The following is a 21,161-nucleotide window of genomic DNA, read 5'->3' as shown; positions in this document are numbered from 1 at the left end:
ATATATATATAACCATGTAAATATCCGTTTGAAAGATAATTCTATATTAATATTTTTTCAAAAAAGGCTAGTCAATTCCACGTCGATCTGTCGGAAAGATTACGTACGTCATACGTAAAGGTTTCAGAGTAGTCTAACGAAATATTTCAAGTTAGTTGAAATTAAAAACAACAATAAATATTACATTTCATGGGGACCTGTTTCCAGGCTAAATATTACATTTATTGTGGACCTGGCTCAACAATAGGTATTACAGTTCTAGTTGACCAGGTTTAGTTTCATGACGCTGCAACGACATGATTTCGGAGATGAAGAGATCGAGATTGGCGTGGGAGGATCCTCCCTCCGCCACTGTTGCTCTCGCAACTGCCTTTAATTCTCTCACTCACTCTCTCAATTTCTTTCCCTCTTCTTCTGCCATTAACGCTTTGACAATTCTTTGTACATCCTCTCTAGTAACCAGCCAATTTTGGTTGATTCTCTGGGGCGCCTCTATGGCGATCTGGATCTCATCCACCACAAACTTTGAGTTGAAGTGCTACTCTGCATAAAGTGGCCAAGCGATCATAGGAACTTCCATCGTCGTTTTCTCCAGCACAGCATTCCATCCGCAATGAAACAAAAAGCCACCAGTGGCAGGAGGTGCCAAAATGCTTAGCTGTGGCGCCCACGCTTGCTCGCTCTCCCCCACACGATAGTGGAATCCCTCGGGGAGAAAGTCCAAGGTGACAGAGAAAGTAGGGACTGAACTCAGAAAAACACATACAAACAACTCACAACTTAACTTGATTTCATTCACTAATCATACAGGTATTTATACAAGCTGGAGAAGTTTCTGAAGATCAATTCAGGCGGTGGCTTCCTGGAGAAGCTTGCCTATTTTCAATGATTTCTAGAATCGACATTTAAATCGTTGTTGAACATTCGTAGCAGGTAGCTGGAATTACTTAGTTTCTTCCAACACTCCCCCTTAATTCCAACTACATACAATAAATAAGACACTATACTCTTAACTGATATGCCTGCTGGTCTAAGTCTCAGCTAGGCTTACAACAAAACATTTCATTTTTGACTTCTTGCTTTGGGGTCCATGCTTGTTCATTTTCCTTTGCTGATGCAGTTTCATCTTCACCTTTATTGTTATAAGATGGTGATTGAGTTTCTCTTTTCTTGATTGCAGGTTAACATTCTTTGTATTCAACATTGCTTCAGGGTCTTGGGTCTTATGCTTGTCCTTAATGCTTGCAATTTCTTCTTTTATTTCTTCTTCTTGGCTGTCAATATCTGCACACTTAAAAACAATGTTAGATTCACAAACAGAACCATATTGATTTTTGTCATTGTGCTCTTTGGAAAGAGCTTTGCTTCCTTCATTTTTCTTTGCTGACATAGTTGGTTGATTCATGTCTTCAACCTCTTTCGTCAATTCTATTACTGCAAACATGTTGTTCTGCATTTGATTCTTCTCACCAAACAACAACTCATCAATAAGATTCTTTTCATGCATCATGTTTAACCACTCATCATGGGATACATAATTGTCATCAAATTTGACTTCATATGTTTTTGCATCACAGGGAATTTCCTCACTATCACATGTTATTCTATTGTCAACTACAGATATACTTTCAGCCTTAATCTCAGCTACACAATCACTTTTAGCAATAACTCCTTTATCAACTTCAGCTTTCTTACTACCCTCCATATTGTATTTCATTTCAAGAATATCCTAAAATATTTTTGCATCACGTATTTCACCAAATTCATACAAAATATTAGACAAAATGTTTTCATCTAAAGATGATATGATGAGAAATAATGCTATTGCACTTCTACACTTATCATCCATATTCATAGAAGTTTCTTGGACAAATTTCCATAAATCTACTAAACCAAGCAATCCTTCCATTTTAATTGCCCAAAGCTTAAAATTTTTACCTGAGAAAATTGGCAGAACTGGCATTAATCGTTTCAATATTGCATCAATGTCTTCAAATTCTTCTAGCTGATTCAGATCTACTGTTGGTTGAAGCATTTCATATTCTTCTGCAACTATTTCCGTTTGAGAAAATTCAACTGCCAGGCTATGCCAAGCCACAAGATTTTACTCCACAGTCAGTACCAAATTTCTCTCTGTCCAGCGCACTGCAACGAACAGCTTCAAGAAAAATTCACATAGATGAGATCTCACTCCTTGAGACCTTCACTCCACCGAATCTCCACAATCGGCTTTCTCTCCACAGTCGAAACTCTGCAAGCAACAACTCTATTCGACGTCCTCAGGCTTGGGCTTACACCAAGCCTCTTCCCAACAACTCTTCACCACTTCACAGGTTCTTACAGTCCGCTGCCAACTTCTATGCACAAATCAAACACAACTTCTAAATCACGATGACTCATCTCACGTCACCACCAACCTCTGCACCAAATCCACCGTTGGTTCCATAATAGGCACTCTAGACAAAAGAGACTCAACAGAAGGCTCACTACACCTCTTGTAAACCAAACCTTTGATAAGACACAACAACGTTGAACACCACTACACCACTGTGTCAGCGACTCACATCAGTTAAATTCACCGCTCACATACTTCAACAACGCCTCCACGACTACTATAGGCTTGCAACGTTACCACATTTGGCACCTCAACAACGATGGACAACTTGTCAATTACTCCTCTGATCAAACTCTCCAAACTCAAGTTTTTAGTCTCTTAACAGACCTCAACACAGATATAATGCAACGAATCTCCTCCTTTTGACACACTGGTGCGCATGAGGACTCTCTCCTTTGGCCAATCCGGTCTACACCAAATTCTTATGAATGGTAGTAAAACAAAGCATTCAAATGGACAGCAGACACAACATAACAACATGGCAAAGCCTCATAGATCTCGGCTAACAATCAACTCTCACACAGCGTTTTCTTCACGCTGCCTCATGCTCCTTGCGTGACAGTTCGGCAAGAGCACAACACAAGCATAATATAGGAAAATCCCTCAGCCACTAGGGAAGCGACCGGCCACACCAATCTTCCCCTCGGAGAACAGCACTGCGCAACAATTCCATAGGTTTGCAGCGCTTCTGTCAATCACAACTGACTCATTTTTCCACTTTCCTAACCGCCTGACACCACGGTCATTAGCCAACTCTCTGACACTCCGTTCTACGCACAACAGGACAACAGCACTCCCTCGCTCTGTTTTAGGCATAGGGATGGCCTTACGCATCTAATACCACTCGGCCTTTCCTCACAGTGAGTTGTGTCTCCTCAAGCTCACCTTCAATGCTTAGACAAGCAGCAAGTGGAGATTGCTCTACTTCAATGGCTCCAACGGCCTTCAAACAGCAACACACACACTCCTGAGCACTAGGCTCAGTTGCCCTCGCTCACGGCTCACACCCTTGGCTCTACCATGACAAAGAGAGCAGGGGCTGAACTCAGAAAAACACATACAAACAACTCACAACTTAACTTGCTTTCATTCATTGATCATACAAGTATTTATACAAGCTGGAGAAGTTTATGGAGATAAGTTCAGGCCATGGCTTCCTGGAGAAGCTTGCCTATTTTCAACGATTTCTAGAATTAACATTTAAATCGTTGTTGAACATTGGTAGCAGGTAGTTGGAATTACTTAGTTTCTTCCAACACAAGGGTGACGAGTACGCCTTCGATCCGGAGTCTGACGGTCTCCGCAGAACCCACAAGAACTTCACCCCGCTCGCTTCCAAACCCATCGCCAGCTCCTTCGTCTGAGCGATAGATATGGAATTCTCGCTCCCAAAAGAAATGTAAAGCACGGACACCTCCGCCTGCGTGTCAAGCCACTCCAGGCTCTTGTTTTCATCCGTATCGACCCCGATCTGGACCGCCGAGGCGATTTTGCAGGGTCGGTCCTCAAACGCCTTGGCAGGGAGCAGGGGACCAATTGTTCCGTTGACCCTCTGAAAATGCTCCACAATCTCCGCCTCCATCTCGTAGAAGGTGTTAGCGATGATCCTCCAGCTCCGCTTGTTTCCTTCTCTCTGCCGTTTCCAGAACGGATACCTCGCGCTCTCCGTCGTCGCCTCCAGAAGCTCCGGGAGCATCTGAAGCTGCGTGAGACGCACTTCCTTCGGAACCCCCAACACAACATATCAACCCGAACGACTGCGCTTTAGATTGCGAGGCAGAACGTCCCACACAATCTGTTGCATGGACTCTTGGGATGTCGTATTTTTCGGCGACAGCGGATGCCCAACCAAACAGTAAATCGGCAATAAGGCACACCGGCGGAGCGAGGGCACTGCAACTGCTTATTTCTCCTTCCAGATATCGGTGGAGGAAGAGGTCGAAAGGGTCTTCCAAGCTCTGGTTCGAAACGTGGATGTGGGGCAGCTTATGCCACTGAACGCTGTTGCTGTTGACCTTGCCCAGGACCAGTTGGTCTGTGGAGATCTCCATTTCCACCAAGTGGATGTCCAGCCCACTCTGTTTTGCGGCCTCGACTTCACTCTTCAGATGCATGAATGGAATGAGATGGCCGTGACCCATAGACGGTAGCATCATCACATTAGTCCTTCCATCATTCTCCAGTATACCAGGCGCCATTGATTCTGTGTGCAGGCAAGCAATTCACTGAATTTCACACTGACATAGAATGCAATTTGGCAAGCAGAATTCGGTAAAGATGGGATGAAGAATCAATGAGAGAGAGAGAAGGATGAGATGAAATGCATATCATCCACTGCGAATTACTTTATAGAAAGTCTGGCGCCTTCGATGCCGGTAATCGAACCCGTGATGACATCAGTGCTCACGGATAAGAATAGCGACAGGGAGGGAGTCTAAGCAGCTCACGGAGATTGAGATTGGCCCTTGACTTCCGATGGAGACAGCAAGTCCGCATCGTTAGGCCAGTTGCGTTACAGCAAAGCAATGAATAGTATCACATGTTACAGATTTCACGGAATAAGATTTGGTTATGTTGGTGACGATGGATCCATAATCATATGGAAAATGGTGCTTAATGGTGCGAATGCCATATGTCATCTTCGTAAGGGAAGGCGTGATAGCAAATGAGTGGGTGTTTGCATTCGATTTGCATTTGGCCACCGCAGTATTCAAAGGGCATTTTATTTTCGTTGTTTTTGGGATTATGCGGAGAGAGATCACGCTCACACAATTTACACTATTTTATCTAATCGCCACTGAAATATTTTAATAAAATAAATAAATAACTTTACAAAGATGAAATAGACGAAAGGTAGTCTGGCCATATTTTCAAAAATTTCTATTTTCGTGGAGTATATTTTGTGTTAAATTATATTTTAGATTCGATAGGGATGTTAGAAAATTTTACACGGGTAGAGGAGAGAAGTTTGGCTCATCGGTTACTGCAAGTTAAAATTTTAGTTGCGACAAGTACATCTTAATTAGACATATGTTTAACTAAAACAGAGATTAAACATACAACAAAATAGAGTAAAAACTAAATGGTTGCAGTAATTCTATTTATGAAAGTTTAAATTCATATCACAACAAATTAAATTTTGGATTATATTATAAAATATATGTAAATACATTCTCATAATAAATTGGAGGCTGCAACACAAAAACCTTATTACCTTCACTAGGGTTGCGGAGCAACTCTGAAAAACTAGTGAAACTTGTTTTCACTCTCCCACCAATATTTCCTCTACGATTTTCTCCTCACTACCTGTCAAACTTACACACTCACTCCTCTCTATTTGTTCTACCATACAAATAAATTTTACATTCATATTTACCTCAAGATGCAACTTAGAAATTAATACATGACAAAGCCAATCATTAAGACACAGGATGGACGATTTTACATATAAATGTTTTTTTGAACTTGCAGGTGTTGTGGAGTGTAGGTAACAGTTGAATGTTTGCCCATACGTATTTTCCAACTCTTCATTAAGTGATTTAACTCTCTCATGTGTTCCACAATGGTCAGTGTTGTACTACTGCGTAGAACTTCAGTCCTTCTGCCTGCCAACAAAATCGCAACCCGTAGAAGTTGATTTCACACGTATGGTGGTTGTCAGTGTGTTTAAGGCGATGGTTGAGATTAATATTTCCAAAACTCCCCCTTAATCACAACTGTCGTCATTGATAATTCCCAAACAGTTTCTGAGATAAACAAAACTTTCACGTGCCAATGACTTTGTGAAAATATCAGCAAATTGTCCTTGTGACCTGAGGTGCTGCAACACAATTTCACCATTGTTAATCAACTCTCTAATAAAATGATATTTATCATCAATGTGCTTGGTCCTCTTGTGAAAAACAAAGTTCTTTGACAATGTAATTGCGGAAGTGTTGTCGTAGAAAATAGTTATCATTCCTTCTTAGTCGCGATGGAGATCCCTCAACATCCTTCTCATCCAAACTGCCTGACACGCTGTTGCTGTGGCGGTGACATATTCAGCGTCTGTTGTTGACAATGACATTATTGGTTGCTTCTTGTAGGCCCATGAAATGGTTCAAGAACCCAAATGAAAAACATATCCTGTTGTGCTCTTTCTGTCATCGATACTTCCTACCCAGTCACTGTTAGTGTAACCAACTAGCCTGAAATCATTTATTGTGGCATACATAATAACATATTGTTTTGTCCCATTAGCATACCTTAGAATTCCCTCAACATCCTTCTCATCCAAACTTCATGAAACATTGTTGTTGTTGCAACGAAATATTCAACTTTTGTTGTTGAGAGTGACACTACTGGCTGCTTCTTGGAGGCCCATGAAATGGCTTTAGAACCCAAATGAAAAACATATCCTGATGTCCTCTTTCTGTCATCGACACTTCCTGCCCAATCACTGTTAGTGTAACCAACCAGTGTGAAATCATCTGTTGTGGCGTACAAAATGACATATTGTTTTGTCCCATTGGCATACCTTAGAATCATTTTCGTTGCTTGTCAATGTGTTTCCTTGGGTGTCTCCATGAACCTCGACACCAAATTCACTGCATACATTATATTCGGCCTAGTGGTGGTCAAATACATCAAGATTCCTATCATGCTTTTATATAATGTCGGATTGACATTGCTGCTACAATCTTCTTTGCTCAACTTCAACCCCATGACAGTTGATTTGGTGTGGGCTCGTTGTTCAGCATATTAAACCTCTCTAAAATGTCTACTACATACTTTGCTTGAGAAATAAAAATGCCATTTTTTGTTTGCTTTACTTATATGCCCAAAAATATCTTAACCCCAAGTAAGTCATTTCAAATTCACTCTTCATGACTTCTTTGAATTCAGTGATGAGGAAATCATCACTTCCTGTAAAAATCAAATCATCTACATATAAAACAATAATAAGAATCTTACCATCACTCTCTTTGATATAGAGAGTAGGCTCACCATCACATTTGTTGAAACCATTGTCCAACAAGCATATATTCTGCTAGACCATGCACGCGGTGCTTGCTTCAGCCCACAAAGAGCTTTTCTCAACCTATACACTTTTCTTCTTTGCCTTCTACCTCATAATCAGGTCGTTGCACAACATACACTTCCCCTTTCAGCACTCCATTCAAGAACACTAATTTTACATCCATTTGATACACTTTCTATTTATGTTGCCCGACAATTGCCATAACTGTATGTACTATCTCCATTCTCGTCACTGACGCAAATGTCTCTACATAATCTCTTCCATGCTACTTCTTGTATCCTTTGACAAATAGCCTCGCTTTTTTCCTTTCAATATTCCCCTTAACGTTGCTCTTTCTCTTATAGACCCACTTCACTCCAATGACTTCTTTTCCTCGTGGAAGTTTCACTAACTCCCATGTGTCATTCTTTTCTACTGCTTTTATTTCTTCCTCCATTTCCACAACCCATTTTTATTCTTTGACTACATATTCAAAATGGATTGGGTCGTTTACATGACAAAATAGTGCAAATAAGGAATTCAGACTAGCACTACTATCAACTTCATCTTGTTCATAAATCTCAATTAAATTTCTGAATTTTAGTCTTCTTGTGCTTGTTGAAGATAGGTTTGTCATGCCATTTAGTGTTACACTTTGCTGCATGCTTGGAGAAGCACTTGCTTGACTGCATGACGTTGTCCCATTATTTGTTAACGATGTTACTCGTTGTCTACTTTGTTGCACTTGAATAAGAGTAGAGGGAGTGTTGAGGAATTGCGTATTGTTGTCAATTCCTCTTTTTCCTCATGTGTTATACATGATTTCACATTGATTGTCTTCTCTAAACTTCCATCCCATGCTTCCTCTTCTATGAAATGCACATCTCTACTGATTATGACCTTCTTGGTTGATGGATTGTAGAGCTTGTATGCCTTGGATTCATCACTATATCCAAAAAATATGTATTTCTCCCCCTTGTTGTCCAACTTCTTCCTCAACTCATCTGGGACATGTGCATATGCCACACATCCAAAGACTCTTATGTGAGTGACACGATGCTTTCTTCCACTCCATGTCTCTTCAGGAACCAGATTCTTGACACTTTTGGTTGGACATCTATTCAAGATATATGTTGCACAAGTGATAGCTTCAGCCCGATAATCATTTGGAAAATGCTTTTCCTTCAACATACTCCTTGCAATTTCCATAATGGTCCTATTATTCCTTTTCGTGACACCATTTTGCTGAGGTGTATACCTTGTTGGAAATTTTTTGTGAATTTCGTGCTCCCTACAAAAACGAAGGAAATACTTTGAGATGTATTTTCCACCTCTGTCAATCCTAAAGACTTTGATGTAGTGTCCACTTTGATTCTCAACAAGAGCTTTGTATTGACAGAAGCGCTCAAACACTTCACTTTTCTGTTTTAGGAGATAGACCCATGTCTTCTTTGTGTAGTCATCTACGAAGATCAATAAATAATGGTTGCCACCAATTGATGTTGTTTGCATTGGTACACATAAATCTGAATGGAAAATCTCCAAAGGTGCCTTTTCCGTTATTGACTTTTCGACTGGAAATGTCTCTCTATGTTGCTTGCCCAAAATGAGTCCTTCACATAGGTTGTCCGTTTTTCCTATGAGTGGAAACCCCTTCACCATGTCTTTCCTATGCAGTAAATTCAAACCTTCAAAATTGAGATGACAAAATCTCAAATGCCATAACCAATTTTCATCTTTGACCTCTGCTTGATAGTTCACTTGTGTAACAGCTGTAACTTTTATTTTATCCTCTTGTGAGTTCATTGATAGTTGTTCTTGTGCACCTTCTTCCCTCAAATCTAATCTTATCTTTAAGGGAAACATTCTATTGTTTGTCATCCGAAAAATTGCAATCATATGTCTATTTGGAGACCTATCCAAAATTGTGCACTCATCATTCTTGAAGAAGACATTGTAGCCCTTTTGCATGAGCTGTCCAATGCTTATGAGGTTATGCTTCAAACCAGGGACAAAGTAAACATCTGAGAGGTACTTCTTCTCCCCCTTCTTTGTTAGGATATTAACTCTTCCTTTTCCCATGCCAAAGAATTTTTTATGAGTCCCTAATGTCACTTCAGATTTCACACTTTCATCTAGATTGGAAAGCATTTCTATGTTCCTTGACATGTGGTTGCTACACCCTGAATCTAGATACCATGTATCACTTTGTTTTTCTTGTGCTACATTACAAGCTAAAAACATGTTATCATGGTTCTGATTTTCTTTTGTGAAATTTACACTTGGTTTGTTATTAATATCATATTGCTTCTTCCAACATTCATTTTAATAATGACCATACTACTTACAGTAATGACAATTGACTTAAGATTTATCATACCTTTGACCTTGTGCTTGATTTTTGCTTGGGCCTTGACTCTGATTTTGATTGCTTCCTCTTCCACTTGAGCTTGAAGGGCTGCTTCTTCAACCTCTGTATGGGCTTCTTCCTCTTCCTCTAGCATATGATCTTCCTTTGCCTCTACCTTGACCAAATGAAAATTGTGTCTTGAAGGCATGCTCTAATGAGGAGCTTGTTGCTCTATTCAGTCTATGTTCATGAGAAATATGTGATGCATGAAGCTCATCGACTGATCACTGTGAGAGATCCTTTGTCTCTTATATGGCCACAATAATGACATCAAACCTTGCTGGTAGACTTCTCAAAACTTTCTCAACTATTCTCCTTTACTCAAGTGTCTCACCGTGAACCCTGATTTGAGTGACCAATCCAATTACATGTGCAAAAAAAAAGTCTACATTCTCAGACTCTTTCATAAAAGTGTCTCAAAGTCTCTCCTTAACATTTGTAGTTTTGTTGTCTTCACTTTTGCCATGTCTTGGTAGGTTATATGGAGGGTGTCCCATACTTTTTTGGACTTCGTTGCTGCTGAAACCATTGGGAAAATACTTTGATGGACTGCTTGAAAAATTTATAAGAGGGCTTTTGCATCCTTCTTCATGTTGTCTCTCAACAAATCCCTTTCTTCTTGAGACAAGGCATTGTATGTTGTTGCATCTGCTGGTCCTTGAAAACCATTCTCCACCAAATCCCAAGAAAACATGGCCTTCATTGTAATAACCCAATAATCATAATTTTTCCTATTAAATTGAGGTATCTGAGGATTAGTCAAGCTTATGATTGATGTTTCCATTCCTGAGTGTACCCGCTTTGATACCATTTTACAAGAGCAGAGGAGAGGAGTCTGGCTCGGAAATCTGTTGCGGCAAGTCAAAACTTCAATTGCCACATTGAAAGAGAAATTAAATGCACAACAAAACAGAGTAAAAACCAAATGGTTGTGGTAACTCTACTCATGAAGGTTTAAGGCCATAACACAACAAACCAAACTTTGGATTATATTATAAAACATAATAAAGCATGTTAATGGTATCATTTTTTCCCTTTTTATGGCAAAGAAGTTTTATAAAAATAAATGGAGTTGGAATATTTAATCTTAAATTTACAAAATCATCAAGAATTAGGTGGTGATAAAAGAAGACAAAACATTTCAATTTAATTCAATTTCATGTCATATTTTTTATAAAATTTAATATATATTTTTTTATCTAATTTATTCATTTTCATTAAAAGATATTCATTAATATTTTACATAAAAATTTTAGTGACAATACTGAGACCCACCATTTTTCTATTGATTTATGTTTTTTAATTCCAATTTCTTTAAGAGATGTGTTGTAAACATTCTAAAGATTGCTATACAAATTTAAAAATAAAAAGTAAGCATATTTTTTAATTATTATTAAAATACTAGTAAAAATGATAATCTTTTTGTATATATAAAACCGTGACCCAAGAAACTATCCTTTCGAGTTTATAAAATCAATTTTTTTAATAGAAATTTGAAAATAACATATAACAAAATGTTAAAAAAATTTTTCGAATTTTTTTAAAATATATTTTAAATTTTTTATAATAAATTTTTTAAATATGATTATAATAACATATTTTATATTATTCAAAATATAATATATAAAATTATTTGTTTAGAAATTCTAATTCTATTTTTATATATATTTTTAAAGAGTTTTACCATTTCATTTAACTTTACATATTTAAACTTGCATGTTTAAAAAAGTTATTTATATTTTGTGAGTGATTAACCATAGTTTTTACCAATATTTACTATCAGTTGACTTATTTACAAATTTAGCATTTACTTTTTATAACATTATTTATATTTTTTGAACCCATTAAATAGGTTCACTATAGCTTTTACCAAAATTTATTGTTAGTTAGCTTTGTTACAAATTTAACATTTTTTTTTATAATTAACAAGTATGAAAGTCAACTCATTTAATTGATATTTTTATATTCATTTTTTTTGAGTACTTTTTTGCTTTTGCCATATAATGAGACATATTAACATGCTTTATACTCATAATAAATTGGCTCGAAAAGCAGCAAGTCAAAACTTCAGTTGCCACATTGAAAGAGAAATTAAATGCACAACAAAACAGAGTAAAAAACAAATGGTTGCAGTAGCTCTCATGAAGGTTTAAGGTCATATCACAACTTTGGATTATATTATAAAGCATATGTAAATATATTCGCATGATACATTACAAAGAAAATCATTAAGACATAGGATGGATGATTTTACATAATAAATGGTTTGGTGTTGTGGAGTGTAGGTAACAAACGCGGAGTGAATGTTTGCCCATACTTATTTACCAATTCTAACTCCTCATTAAGTTCTTTAACTCTCTGATATGTTGCAAAAACTCTTCACTAAGTTCTTTAAGTCTTTGATGTGTTGTAAAATGGTCAGCAGTTGTGGATTGTAGGTAACAGTCTCGGAGTGAATGTTTGCGGAACAGTTGTGGAGTGTAGGTAACAGTCCCAGAGTGAATGTTGTGGAATGGCCAGGGTTGTACTACTCAGAAATTCAGTGAATGTTGCGGAACTGTACTACTGAGAAATTCAATGAATGTTGCGAAATGGTACTACTCAGAAATTCAATCCTTAGACCTGCAAACAAAAAAATTAAAACGTGCAGATGTTTTTTGAGGAAAAAAGCGAACTTTTTTATAAGAAATAAAAAAGTTACAAGCATATGAGTTAACATTCCAGAAACATCAGTGATATTGAGACCTACATCAGTCCCAAAGAGAGAGAGACAGACTCCTCTGTGTATCACCAACTGTCATATGAACCAAAAGAAAGCATTTTCTCGCCTGCTAACAGCGCTGGATCGTTGCCTATCATAGACAACTTTTACAAAAAATTTGCCTGTCCGTATCCAAAAAACGTGGGTCTCCTATACAGAGGAAAACAACCCACGGGATACCACCATGTATTTCAATTGTTTGATCCCAAGTAGTAGTCCAAAACAGAAAATAAACAGCAATATTTACATAAGCTCCGATTCCGGATATAGATATACTGTCAAAAAGAAACTGAAACCAACTGATATTTTAAAATTTAAGTGTATGGAGGGAGATCCGACACACGGATCTGATCATGCATCTGTTCAATTATTCTCCACGAGTCCACAGCTTGCTGCAAACCTTCTTTAGAAAGCCTATCTGCTGCTTCATTTCGGTCCCTGTAAATATGATCAATAGAGAACACATTAAAATGGTGCTTTAAATTTTGAATTTCTTCCAGGAGCGGCCTCAGCATATAATTTTGACATCTATATTTTCCATTGACCCAATTTATTACATTCAATGAATCCCCAAAGATCTGAACTGAGAAGATATTTCTGTTTATGAGCCAACATAAAAGAAGTTTTAAGGCAGACAGTTCGGCGAAGTTGTTTGTTCCGGGCCCTAGTCCCACTGAGGCTTTTAGAGAGTGAGAAGAACTTAAATGGATGATAATCCCAGCGCCAGTATTGTTGTTCTGAGCTGCCCCGTCGAAGTAGGCCCATGGGATCCCATCTCTGATTCGTTCTTCCTTTCTGAGAGTAGTTTTCCTAGATTCTTCAGGTTCCGGAATACTAGACAGTATGGCTGAGCTTTGGATAGCAATCACTTCCGCCGGAGTGGATTTTTCTCTGAAGATGCTTCTATTTCTTGCTATCCAGATACCCCAGCAAATAATGGGGGGGAGGTTCCTCAAATTCCTCTCTGAGTAGTGGTTCCACCAGTATTCCCATGCTGAATGAAAGGTTTCCCCCTCCCATCTAACATTTTTACCTAATAATTTTTGCATCTCTTCCCATACTTTCCTTGCAAAAGGACAAGCAATGAACAAATGAGGAATGGATTCTGAGTCTGCAAAGCATAAGGGGCATCTTCCTGGACCCTGTTTGAATCTGGATTGTAGAATATCCCAAGTAGGAATTTTCTTTCTTAACACACACCAAAAGAATAATCTTGCTTTTTTTGGGCATTTCAGCTTGAGCAAGGGCTTTACCCACCATTCTGGAATATCCCACCCCTTTCTCTTCATTAAGAAGGTGTACCCAGCCTTTGGGGAATAGGATCCCGATTCAGCATGTGCCCAAACCAATTGGTCAGGCCTGTCCTGTATTCTAACATTTGATCTCTTGAGCTCCTGAAGAAACATCCGCCACTCATTTCTCCACATGGGGTCAATTCCTAAATCTTCTTCTGATTTCCATGCTTGGCCCCAAATGGTTGTCTGTCCCAAGTTTGCAATCTGATTTAGACAAGATATCCCTTTCGAATCCAAATGGGCAATCAGGTCAGGGGATAGAGCGTAGGATTCATTACATCCCACCCAGGGGTCTCTTCCAATCCTCACATTTTCACCATTTCCTACCTGCCAAGCCAGACCCTGTTCTATAACATTAAAAGCCTCTGTCGTGGCTTTCCATATCACAGAAAAATGCCTGCCTTTTTTGTTTGGATTTCTTATCCAATCTTCTAAAGGCATGGGATCAATATATTTGCGCTTTACTACTCTAGTCCATAGATTCTCGGAATTGATTATTCGCCATCCAGATTTTGCTGCCAGGGAGGTGCTGAAATCATAGAGGTTTTTTATGCCCCATCCACCCCAGTCTTTTGGCCTTGCGATTTTGTCCCATGCCACCCAAGGAAGAACTGAATCCTCCTTTGACCCTGACCAAAGGAATCTGCTGCATAGTTGTTTAATCTTGTGGAGAATACCTTTTGGGATCCATGTCAGGGCTGCCCAGAACACAGGCATGGCCTGTAGAACAGATTTCACAAGAGTCAGTCTGCCTGCCCGAGATAGCCACTTGAAACTCCAATGGGAAATTTTTTGTTCAATTTTGGCCACCAGCCAGTTCCAGTCCTGCTTTTTATACGAGGATGGCTTCAGCCAAAACCCAAGGTATTTGAACGGACTTTCCATATTACAGGACTCAAAAGGCAGATAAGATGAAATCAGGAGCTCCTCCTGTCTGTTGAAACCTTCCAATATTAGCTGGGACTTCCTTGAGTTTATTTGTAGCCCTGTAGCTTTCAAGAACAGGTCAAGAATACTTTTAAGTTCTTTGATTTCATTTAAACTCCCATTTGTAAATAATAAAATATCATCTACAAATAGGAGATGAGTAATGAACAAATTTACAGCAACTTCCAAACCTTTTATCAAACCTGTTCTTTTGGCATTTGATATCAATCTGCTGAGTCCTTCTGCGGCTAGGAGGAAGAGCAAGGGAGAAAGAGGACATCCTTGCCTCAGCCCCCTTTGACCTCTGAAGAATTGAGAAGCAGCCCCATTTATCAAAACTGCAAAGCTTGCACTTGAAATACACCCCATGATCCAGCTTATAAACTCCACCTTGAAGCCCAGGTGAGTCAGTAGCATCCTGAGATAAATCCAGCTAATTCTGTCGTAGGCTTTAGACAGGTCGATTTTTAACACAGCCCCCTTCTTGTTTGATTTTCTGATACTGTGTATGGTTTCCTGTGCCACCCCTATAGCTTCATGAATTTGACGACCGTCTAAAAAACCAAATTGTTCGGATGAGATGCAATTGGAAAGAATCGGTTTCAGGCGGACTGCAATGGTTTTTGCAATAATTTTGTAGATGCAGTTGCACAGTGAGATTGGCCTGAAATCCTCGAAAGATTCCGGGTCCTCTTTTTTGGGAATAAGAGCAATGAAAGTTGCATTGAATGGGGTATATACCTCTCCTTTCCTCCTTGATTCCTCCACCACTTCCGTTAGTTCATCCCCAATCAAATCAAAAAAATGGGTAAAGAGCTCAATTGTCCAGCCATCCGGCCCCAGACTTTTATCTTTTGCCATAGATTTAACTATACTTTCTACTTCCTCCTTTGTCACCTCTCTAAAAAGATTTTCAGCTTCCTCCCCCTCCACAAAACGGGGAAAAGCTTGTGTTGTTCTGATAATTTCAGCTAAAGAAACCCCTCCTGGGTCTGAGAACAAAGATTGAAAATGAGTCTTTCCCATATTTGACAAGGCCTCAAAAGTCGTGGCTTCTCTGCCTTCAGGATCCTTTAGCTTCCAAATTGTATTTGCATTTTTCCGGCCTTTTGCATAGTTGTGAAAAAAATTTGTGTTTTCATCCCCTGCTCTCAGCCAGATTGCCCTGCTCTTAAGCCTCCATTCTTCCTCTTTGTCCAGTAAAATCTTTGCTCTAGATTTCTCAAGGGCCACAATCCTTTCTTTTGACTCCTGGGTAGCATAAGCATCTGCCTCAGGTTCTTCTAGAACTCGAAGTTCTGCATCAATTTTGGCCAATTCCTCATTTTGCTTTTTCCTTCTGTCTGAGGCCCATTCCAAAGTTGCTTTCTTTAGTCTTTTTAAATTTTCCATAAAGAGAGCCCCTTTGTTTTCCAAAGAGCTTCTACCCGGATGTCTCCAAATATTCCTGAAAAGCTGGTTAAAAGAATCCTCTTGCAGCCATGAAGCATTAAATTTGAAAGGAGCAACAGGTTTTGGGGGGGGCTTGGAAAGTTCTAAAAGAATGGGGAAGTGATCAGAATTTCCCCCTTCACCCACCCATTGCCTGAACATTGGAATATTGGAAGCCATCAAATCACTGATTAGAAAACGATCCAGCCTCTTTGCTATTCTCTCCTCCCCTGTTCTCCTATTCCTCCAAGTAGGTTTGGCTTTTATAATATTAACATCTATCAGCTTATGAGATAGGAGTGCATTAGAAAAATAATCTGATAGGGGGTCTTCTCTGGCTGAGGGGCCCCATGCCTCCGCATTCCCTAAGGAAAAATTTAGATCTCCTCCTATTATCAAATTTTTCCCTTTTAGCAGTTCTTTAGACAGGAGTGCGTTCCAGAAGGCAGCCCTTGCCTGACAAGGCCCATAAACATTGACGATCAAAAGAGGGAAATCGAAGTCAGGGGAAATAACCTCCATACCCAGCACATTGGGCATACCCCAATGATTCAAAATTTTCAATCTGCCCTCCCTGAATCCGATAGCAAGACCACCCGAGTGACCCGCTGCATCAAGGGCTACGAAAGCCCACCCCGGAAAGGAAGATCTGAGGGCTGATTCTATGTCAACACTCCTGCCTAAGGTTTCTTGGAGAAAGACAAAGTCCAGATTATAGCGCGAGATTAGTTCCTTCAAAGCCAGTTTTTTGGGTTTACTGGTTAAACCCCTGCAATTCCATGACAAGCAGATCATTTTATAACAGCTTCAGGGGGATTAGCTGCTCTAAGCGCCCCAGGAATCGACATTTGCTTGCCATCGGCCACATCAAATTTGGCTTTGACTTGAGCTTTGGACAGGTTTGATTTCCTACCTCTACCCTTTTTATTAGAACTTCTAGACGATGAAGGGCCCAACCCACCCACCGGATCCACCGAATCGAGGAAGTTATCAGTCTTTTTGCTGAGGGATCTAAGGTTATAGTGGCGAGCAGGGGGGGAATAAACCAGAGACCAGATTTACATGGGAAATAACTTCACAGTTCAGATCGATGGAGGGGATAGCGGCAGTAATATTTTCAATGTTTACAAAATCATCCATGCATTTAGTAATCAAAGGAGACCCCATAGACGAGAAGACAACTTTAGAATCAGAAATACAAACAGAGTTTAATGGGTCTGACTGCATACCGGGCGGTTCACTAACAGTGGCATCAGCATTTCCGACAGGGATCTTTTCAGCGCCGCTCGGATCTTCAGTTGCTTGAACCGGATCCCCTCCAACCTGGGTTAGGGCTTCTTCTTCCTGAATTTGGATCCCTTCCATAGGCTTGACCTCTGAGCTTTGCTTCTCCGCCGATTTCATTTCTTTCCTCGTGTTTTCCTCCCACTGTTCATCTAATTTCTGGGTCCTCCTTCTGCGCCTCCCCAGGGGGCAATCCCTTGCCAAATGCCCATACTCATGGCATCTGTGACACCTAAAGGGTAAAAGTTCATAATCCAGCAGTTGTTCAAAGACATAATCCCTGTACTGCAAGTTTATAGATTTCGCTAGTCCTTCATTTGGGTTTAGTCGCACTAAAATCCTGGCCACTGCTCTTTCGTGGGTATGGAGAAAGGACTTGTCTGCTTCCAAGAACGTACCCAGAAGATTCCCAATAGAAGTAAAAACAGAATCAACCCAAAGGAATGGGGGCAGACCAGGAGCCCTTACCCAGACGGGGAATTCCTCAACCTTCTCCTTGGAAGCGTCGAAAAGAGGAGACCACCTTTTGAAAAAGACTGGGCGGTTCCCAAAAGCCCAATTTCTCCCTTCGACCCATTCCATGGCTTCCTTGCTGTCGAATCTGATCATAAACCACCCTTTAACCAGTGTAGCCGTTTTAAAGGACTTTGCCGGGGTCTCCTTCCATTGACTCTCCGCCCATTGCTGTAAGAACTTGCCAGAGACAAACCGCCCCCTTGCTCGACCCACTAGCGTACACTCCGCCACTTCCAAGGCGTCCTCCACTTGAACGTCCATTCCCAATAACAAATTTCCTGCTATCCTTTTCTTTTTCAAGGGCTTCGCCTTTTTTCGCTTTTCCCCAGCCCTTTCCCAATCCGGTTCCGCTTCTCTGTCCAAACCTGAAATGTCTGGTACCCTTTGAGCTCCATTCACATTTTCCGCAGGGGGGTTAACATCCTTTCCTGAAGGGATAGGGATCGATACTCCTACTGAGGTTCCTTTTTTGCCTACAATCTGACTTCCCTTTTCTTCCGCCCTTCCAGGTACAAGGGTTTGGTCATCCTTCCCCTGATTGGAAGCCTTACCAAGTTCAGAGATTGCCCCCTTTTCACCCGGGCCGGCATGAGACGGGCCTTTTGTAAAAAGGTGCCTGTTTACAGCCAAATGGTTGCTTCTATCCCTAGCTTCTTTATCCGAAATTTGAAAGCCCCCTACAGATCTCCATAATCCTTGGCTGGAATTGAAATTTATGATGTCTTCTAGACCACCAGACGGGCTGAAAGCCTTCGAGGGGGAGAGAACCTTACCATCGAGGGGGCCAAGATTTTTCTCTTTCGGTATACTTTCCTCCGCTCGTGCTCCTGACTCTCCAATGAGCCCGCCGCTTTTGCCGAACGCACCAGACAATTCCAGACTTTCCTCCAGTAAACCCTTAGGTGGTTTGTTGCTCCATGGTCCTCCCACTGAAAAGGTGGCGGATGCAAAATTTCCCACTTGCCCGAAGAACTTGTCGATGTTTTGTTCGGTGACCTCCTTACCCCAGACCGAAAGAATGTCTTCTGGGGCTGGGTCTAGATCCACCGCCTCGTTATGATTCACCATGGTAACGAAACTGTAGTAAAACTGACACCTCACAGAAACCACCGTTACCTGAAAAAACGCTCCTGAAACCGCCTGGGGACAAGTCACGTTTTGGATTTTGGTTTATGCTGTTCCAAAACCGCCTTAGAGCATTCTTCGCAGAGATGAACCCACAGAGGAAACTGCCGTCACAAACCGCCAGCGAATGACCCCAAAACCTAAACGAGAAAAAACAAAAGGTAATCCGCCCAGCTGTCTCTTGCTAGGGTACCTCGAATACGCCTAACCTCGGAGGGTCTGCCATTAGGCCCAGCCCGTACCTGCGTGACGTGAGATGGACTGTCTGCGTCACCTAGGCCATCAGCCTAGGGTTTCAGGATCGAACCCTGCGCCCTCCTTTCTCCATCCGCCAGAACCTCCTCTGGGAAGTTATGTTGTTAAGAAGGTCAGGTTTGAGAAATCGAGTGCTTGTCTAAAACGTGCAAATGTTGATTGGGCAAGTATGGTGGTTTTTAGTGTGTTTAAAGTGGTGGTTGGGATTAATATTTCCAACAAGGGAAATGTGCACATGTCGATTAGGAGTATGATGGTTTTTAGTATGTTTAAGGCGGTGGTTGGGATTAATATTTCCAACAAAGGATGCATAAGAATTATAAAATTTACCTAATATAATTCTTATAAGAGTTTTTTAATTTGAATGTATTTATATATTTTAAAAATCATAAAAATATGTTTTACAAGTTAAGTTATATCAATGTTGGTTTTAAATGATCAGTTTGCAACATTATATTCAATATTATTAGACATTGTGCATTTCTAAATATTATTTTGATTATTATTAATATTTTAAAAATATTAAAAGTTAAGTTTGTATATTTTAATTATTATTATTATTTTAAAAATGCTAAAGGTTAAAATTTGTATAATTTTTTTTTTTACTTTAATAAAAAATATTATAATTTAATCATAAGAAATATTTTTCAAATAAATTTCAATCTTCTCTTTTAATTATTACCACAAACAATTTGTATGTATTTTATGAATATTAAATTTATATAGTGATAATTAAAATTTTAATTATTACCACAAACAATTTGTATGTATTTTATGAATATTAAATTTATATAGTGATAATTAAAATTATAAAAACTTTATTTTAAAAGAAAAGTACCTATCAACTTAATTTAAAGAAAGAAAAATGGAAAGTTTGACTTAAAACATGTTGATATGAATAAGCATTTTTAATATTTAAAGTTGTAAAGAAATGTATATAAATATGGAGTTATGTCAATAATTACTATAAATTTCTTTACTGAATACTTGTAAATTAATTATTCTTTTAAACTAAATTTTTATTTTATCATCCTAAATAAAAGATGTAACCAATATATTCTATTCGTCTGCTCTATAATCTACCAAACCTTTTCATTTATATTTGCGGGACTTCTTTCCAATGACGTATTGATGAACTCAGCGTTATGTACTAACAGCATCACTCGCTTTTTATTACTATTAAATTTATTTTTATTAATATTAAATCTATATTGTGAATATAAAAAAAAACAATAATAAAAAATTTAAAAAAATTAAACCTATTTTTTTTATCATTATTATTTATTTTAATTAGATTTTTGATTAAAATGCATCTATCATAATTCTCTATAATATTATTTATATTATATAAATTTCTCTTTCTCATCCTGTAACAATGATGAAAAATATTAAATAATTTTTTTTTATAATATTCTTTATATTATATAAATCTCACATATATACATATATATCTATCTTGTAATAATAATGAAAAATATTAAAGAAAAAAAGTTGAAGATTCAACTGTACATACTCTGTCGTAATAATAACCAAATAAATTTATATTTCGTAACTGTTTAATTTTAAAATTATTTACTTTTTACTATGCTAATTTTGCAATTATAATACAATTTTAATTCAATATATCTATTCACCAACTACACCAAAAACCTCTTTCTAGTTTTTTTTCCACCAAAAAACCTCCTTATGGCATTTTTTTTTTTTTCCTATCCACCTATTTACTCATCCTTATTCACACATTATCCATTGCTTCATTTAAAAGG

At 38.8% G+C, this 21,161-nt stretch overlaps 1 protein-coding gene and 1 pseudogene across 1 annotated transcript; both read right to left on the bottom strand.

The window, feature by feature from the left end:
- Positions 1–196: 196 nt before the first annotated feature.
- LOC149146491 (scopoletin glucosyltransferase-like) lies at positions 197–4,692 on the bottom strand (annotated as a pseudogene).
- LOC149146492 (uncharacterized) lies at positions 747–3,664 on the bottom strand. Its single transcript, XM_089449527.1, has 2 exons — positions 1,939–3,664; positions 747–1,284 (listed from the first exon to the last, which is right to left on the bottom strand). Exons 1-2 carry the CDS (start codon positions 2,033–2,035, stop codon positions 1,031–1,033), a joined length of 351 nt encoding a protein of 116 aa, XP_089305653.1. The 5' UTR covers positions 2,036–3,664; the 3' UTR covers positions 747–1,030.
- Positions 4,693–21,161: the final 16,469 nt, after the last annotated feature.

The sequence above is a fragment of the Pinus tabuliformis genome, chromosome X, assembly GCF_031772625.1.
Source record: "Pinus tabuliformis cultivar Carrire ecotype Pingquan chromosome X, CPIR1, whole genome shotgun sequence".
NCBI lineage: Eukaryota > Viridiplantae > Streptophyta > Pinopsida > Pinales > Pinaceae > Pinus > Pinus tabuliformis.
The sequence above is the reverse complement of the archived record's forward strand: the minus strand, read 5'-3'. Positions and strand labels throughout refer to the sequence as shown.

Coding starts and splice junctions, on each gene's coding strand:
- LOC149146492 (XM_089449527.1), bottom strand. CDS start 2,035: ATGCTTCAACCAACAGTAGATCTGAATCAGCTAGAAGAATTTGAAGAC. Junction 1,285..1,938: donor AGTTCTGCCAATTTTCTCAG/GTAAAAATTTTA, acceptor TTAAGTGTGCAG/ATATTGACAGCCAAGAAGAA.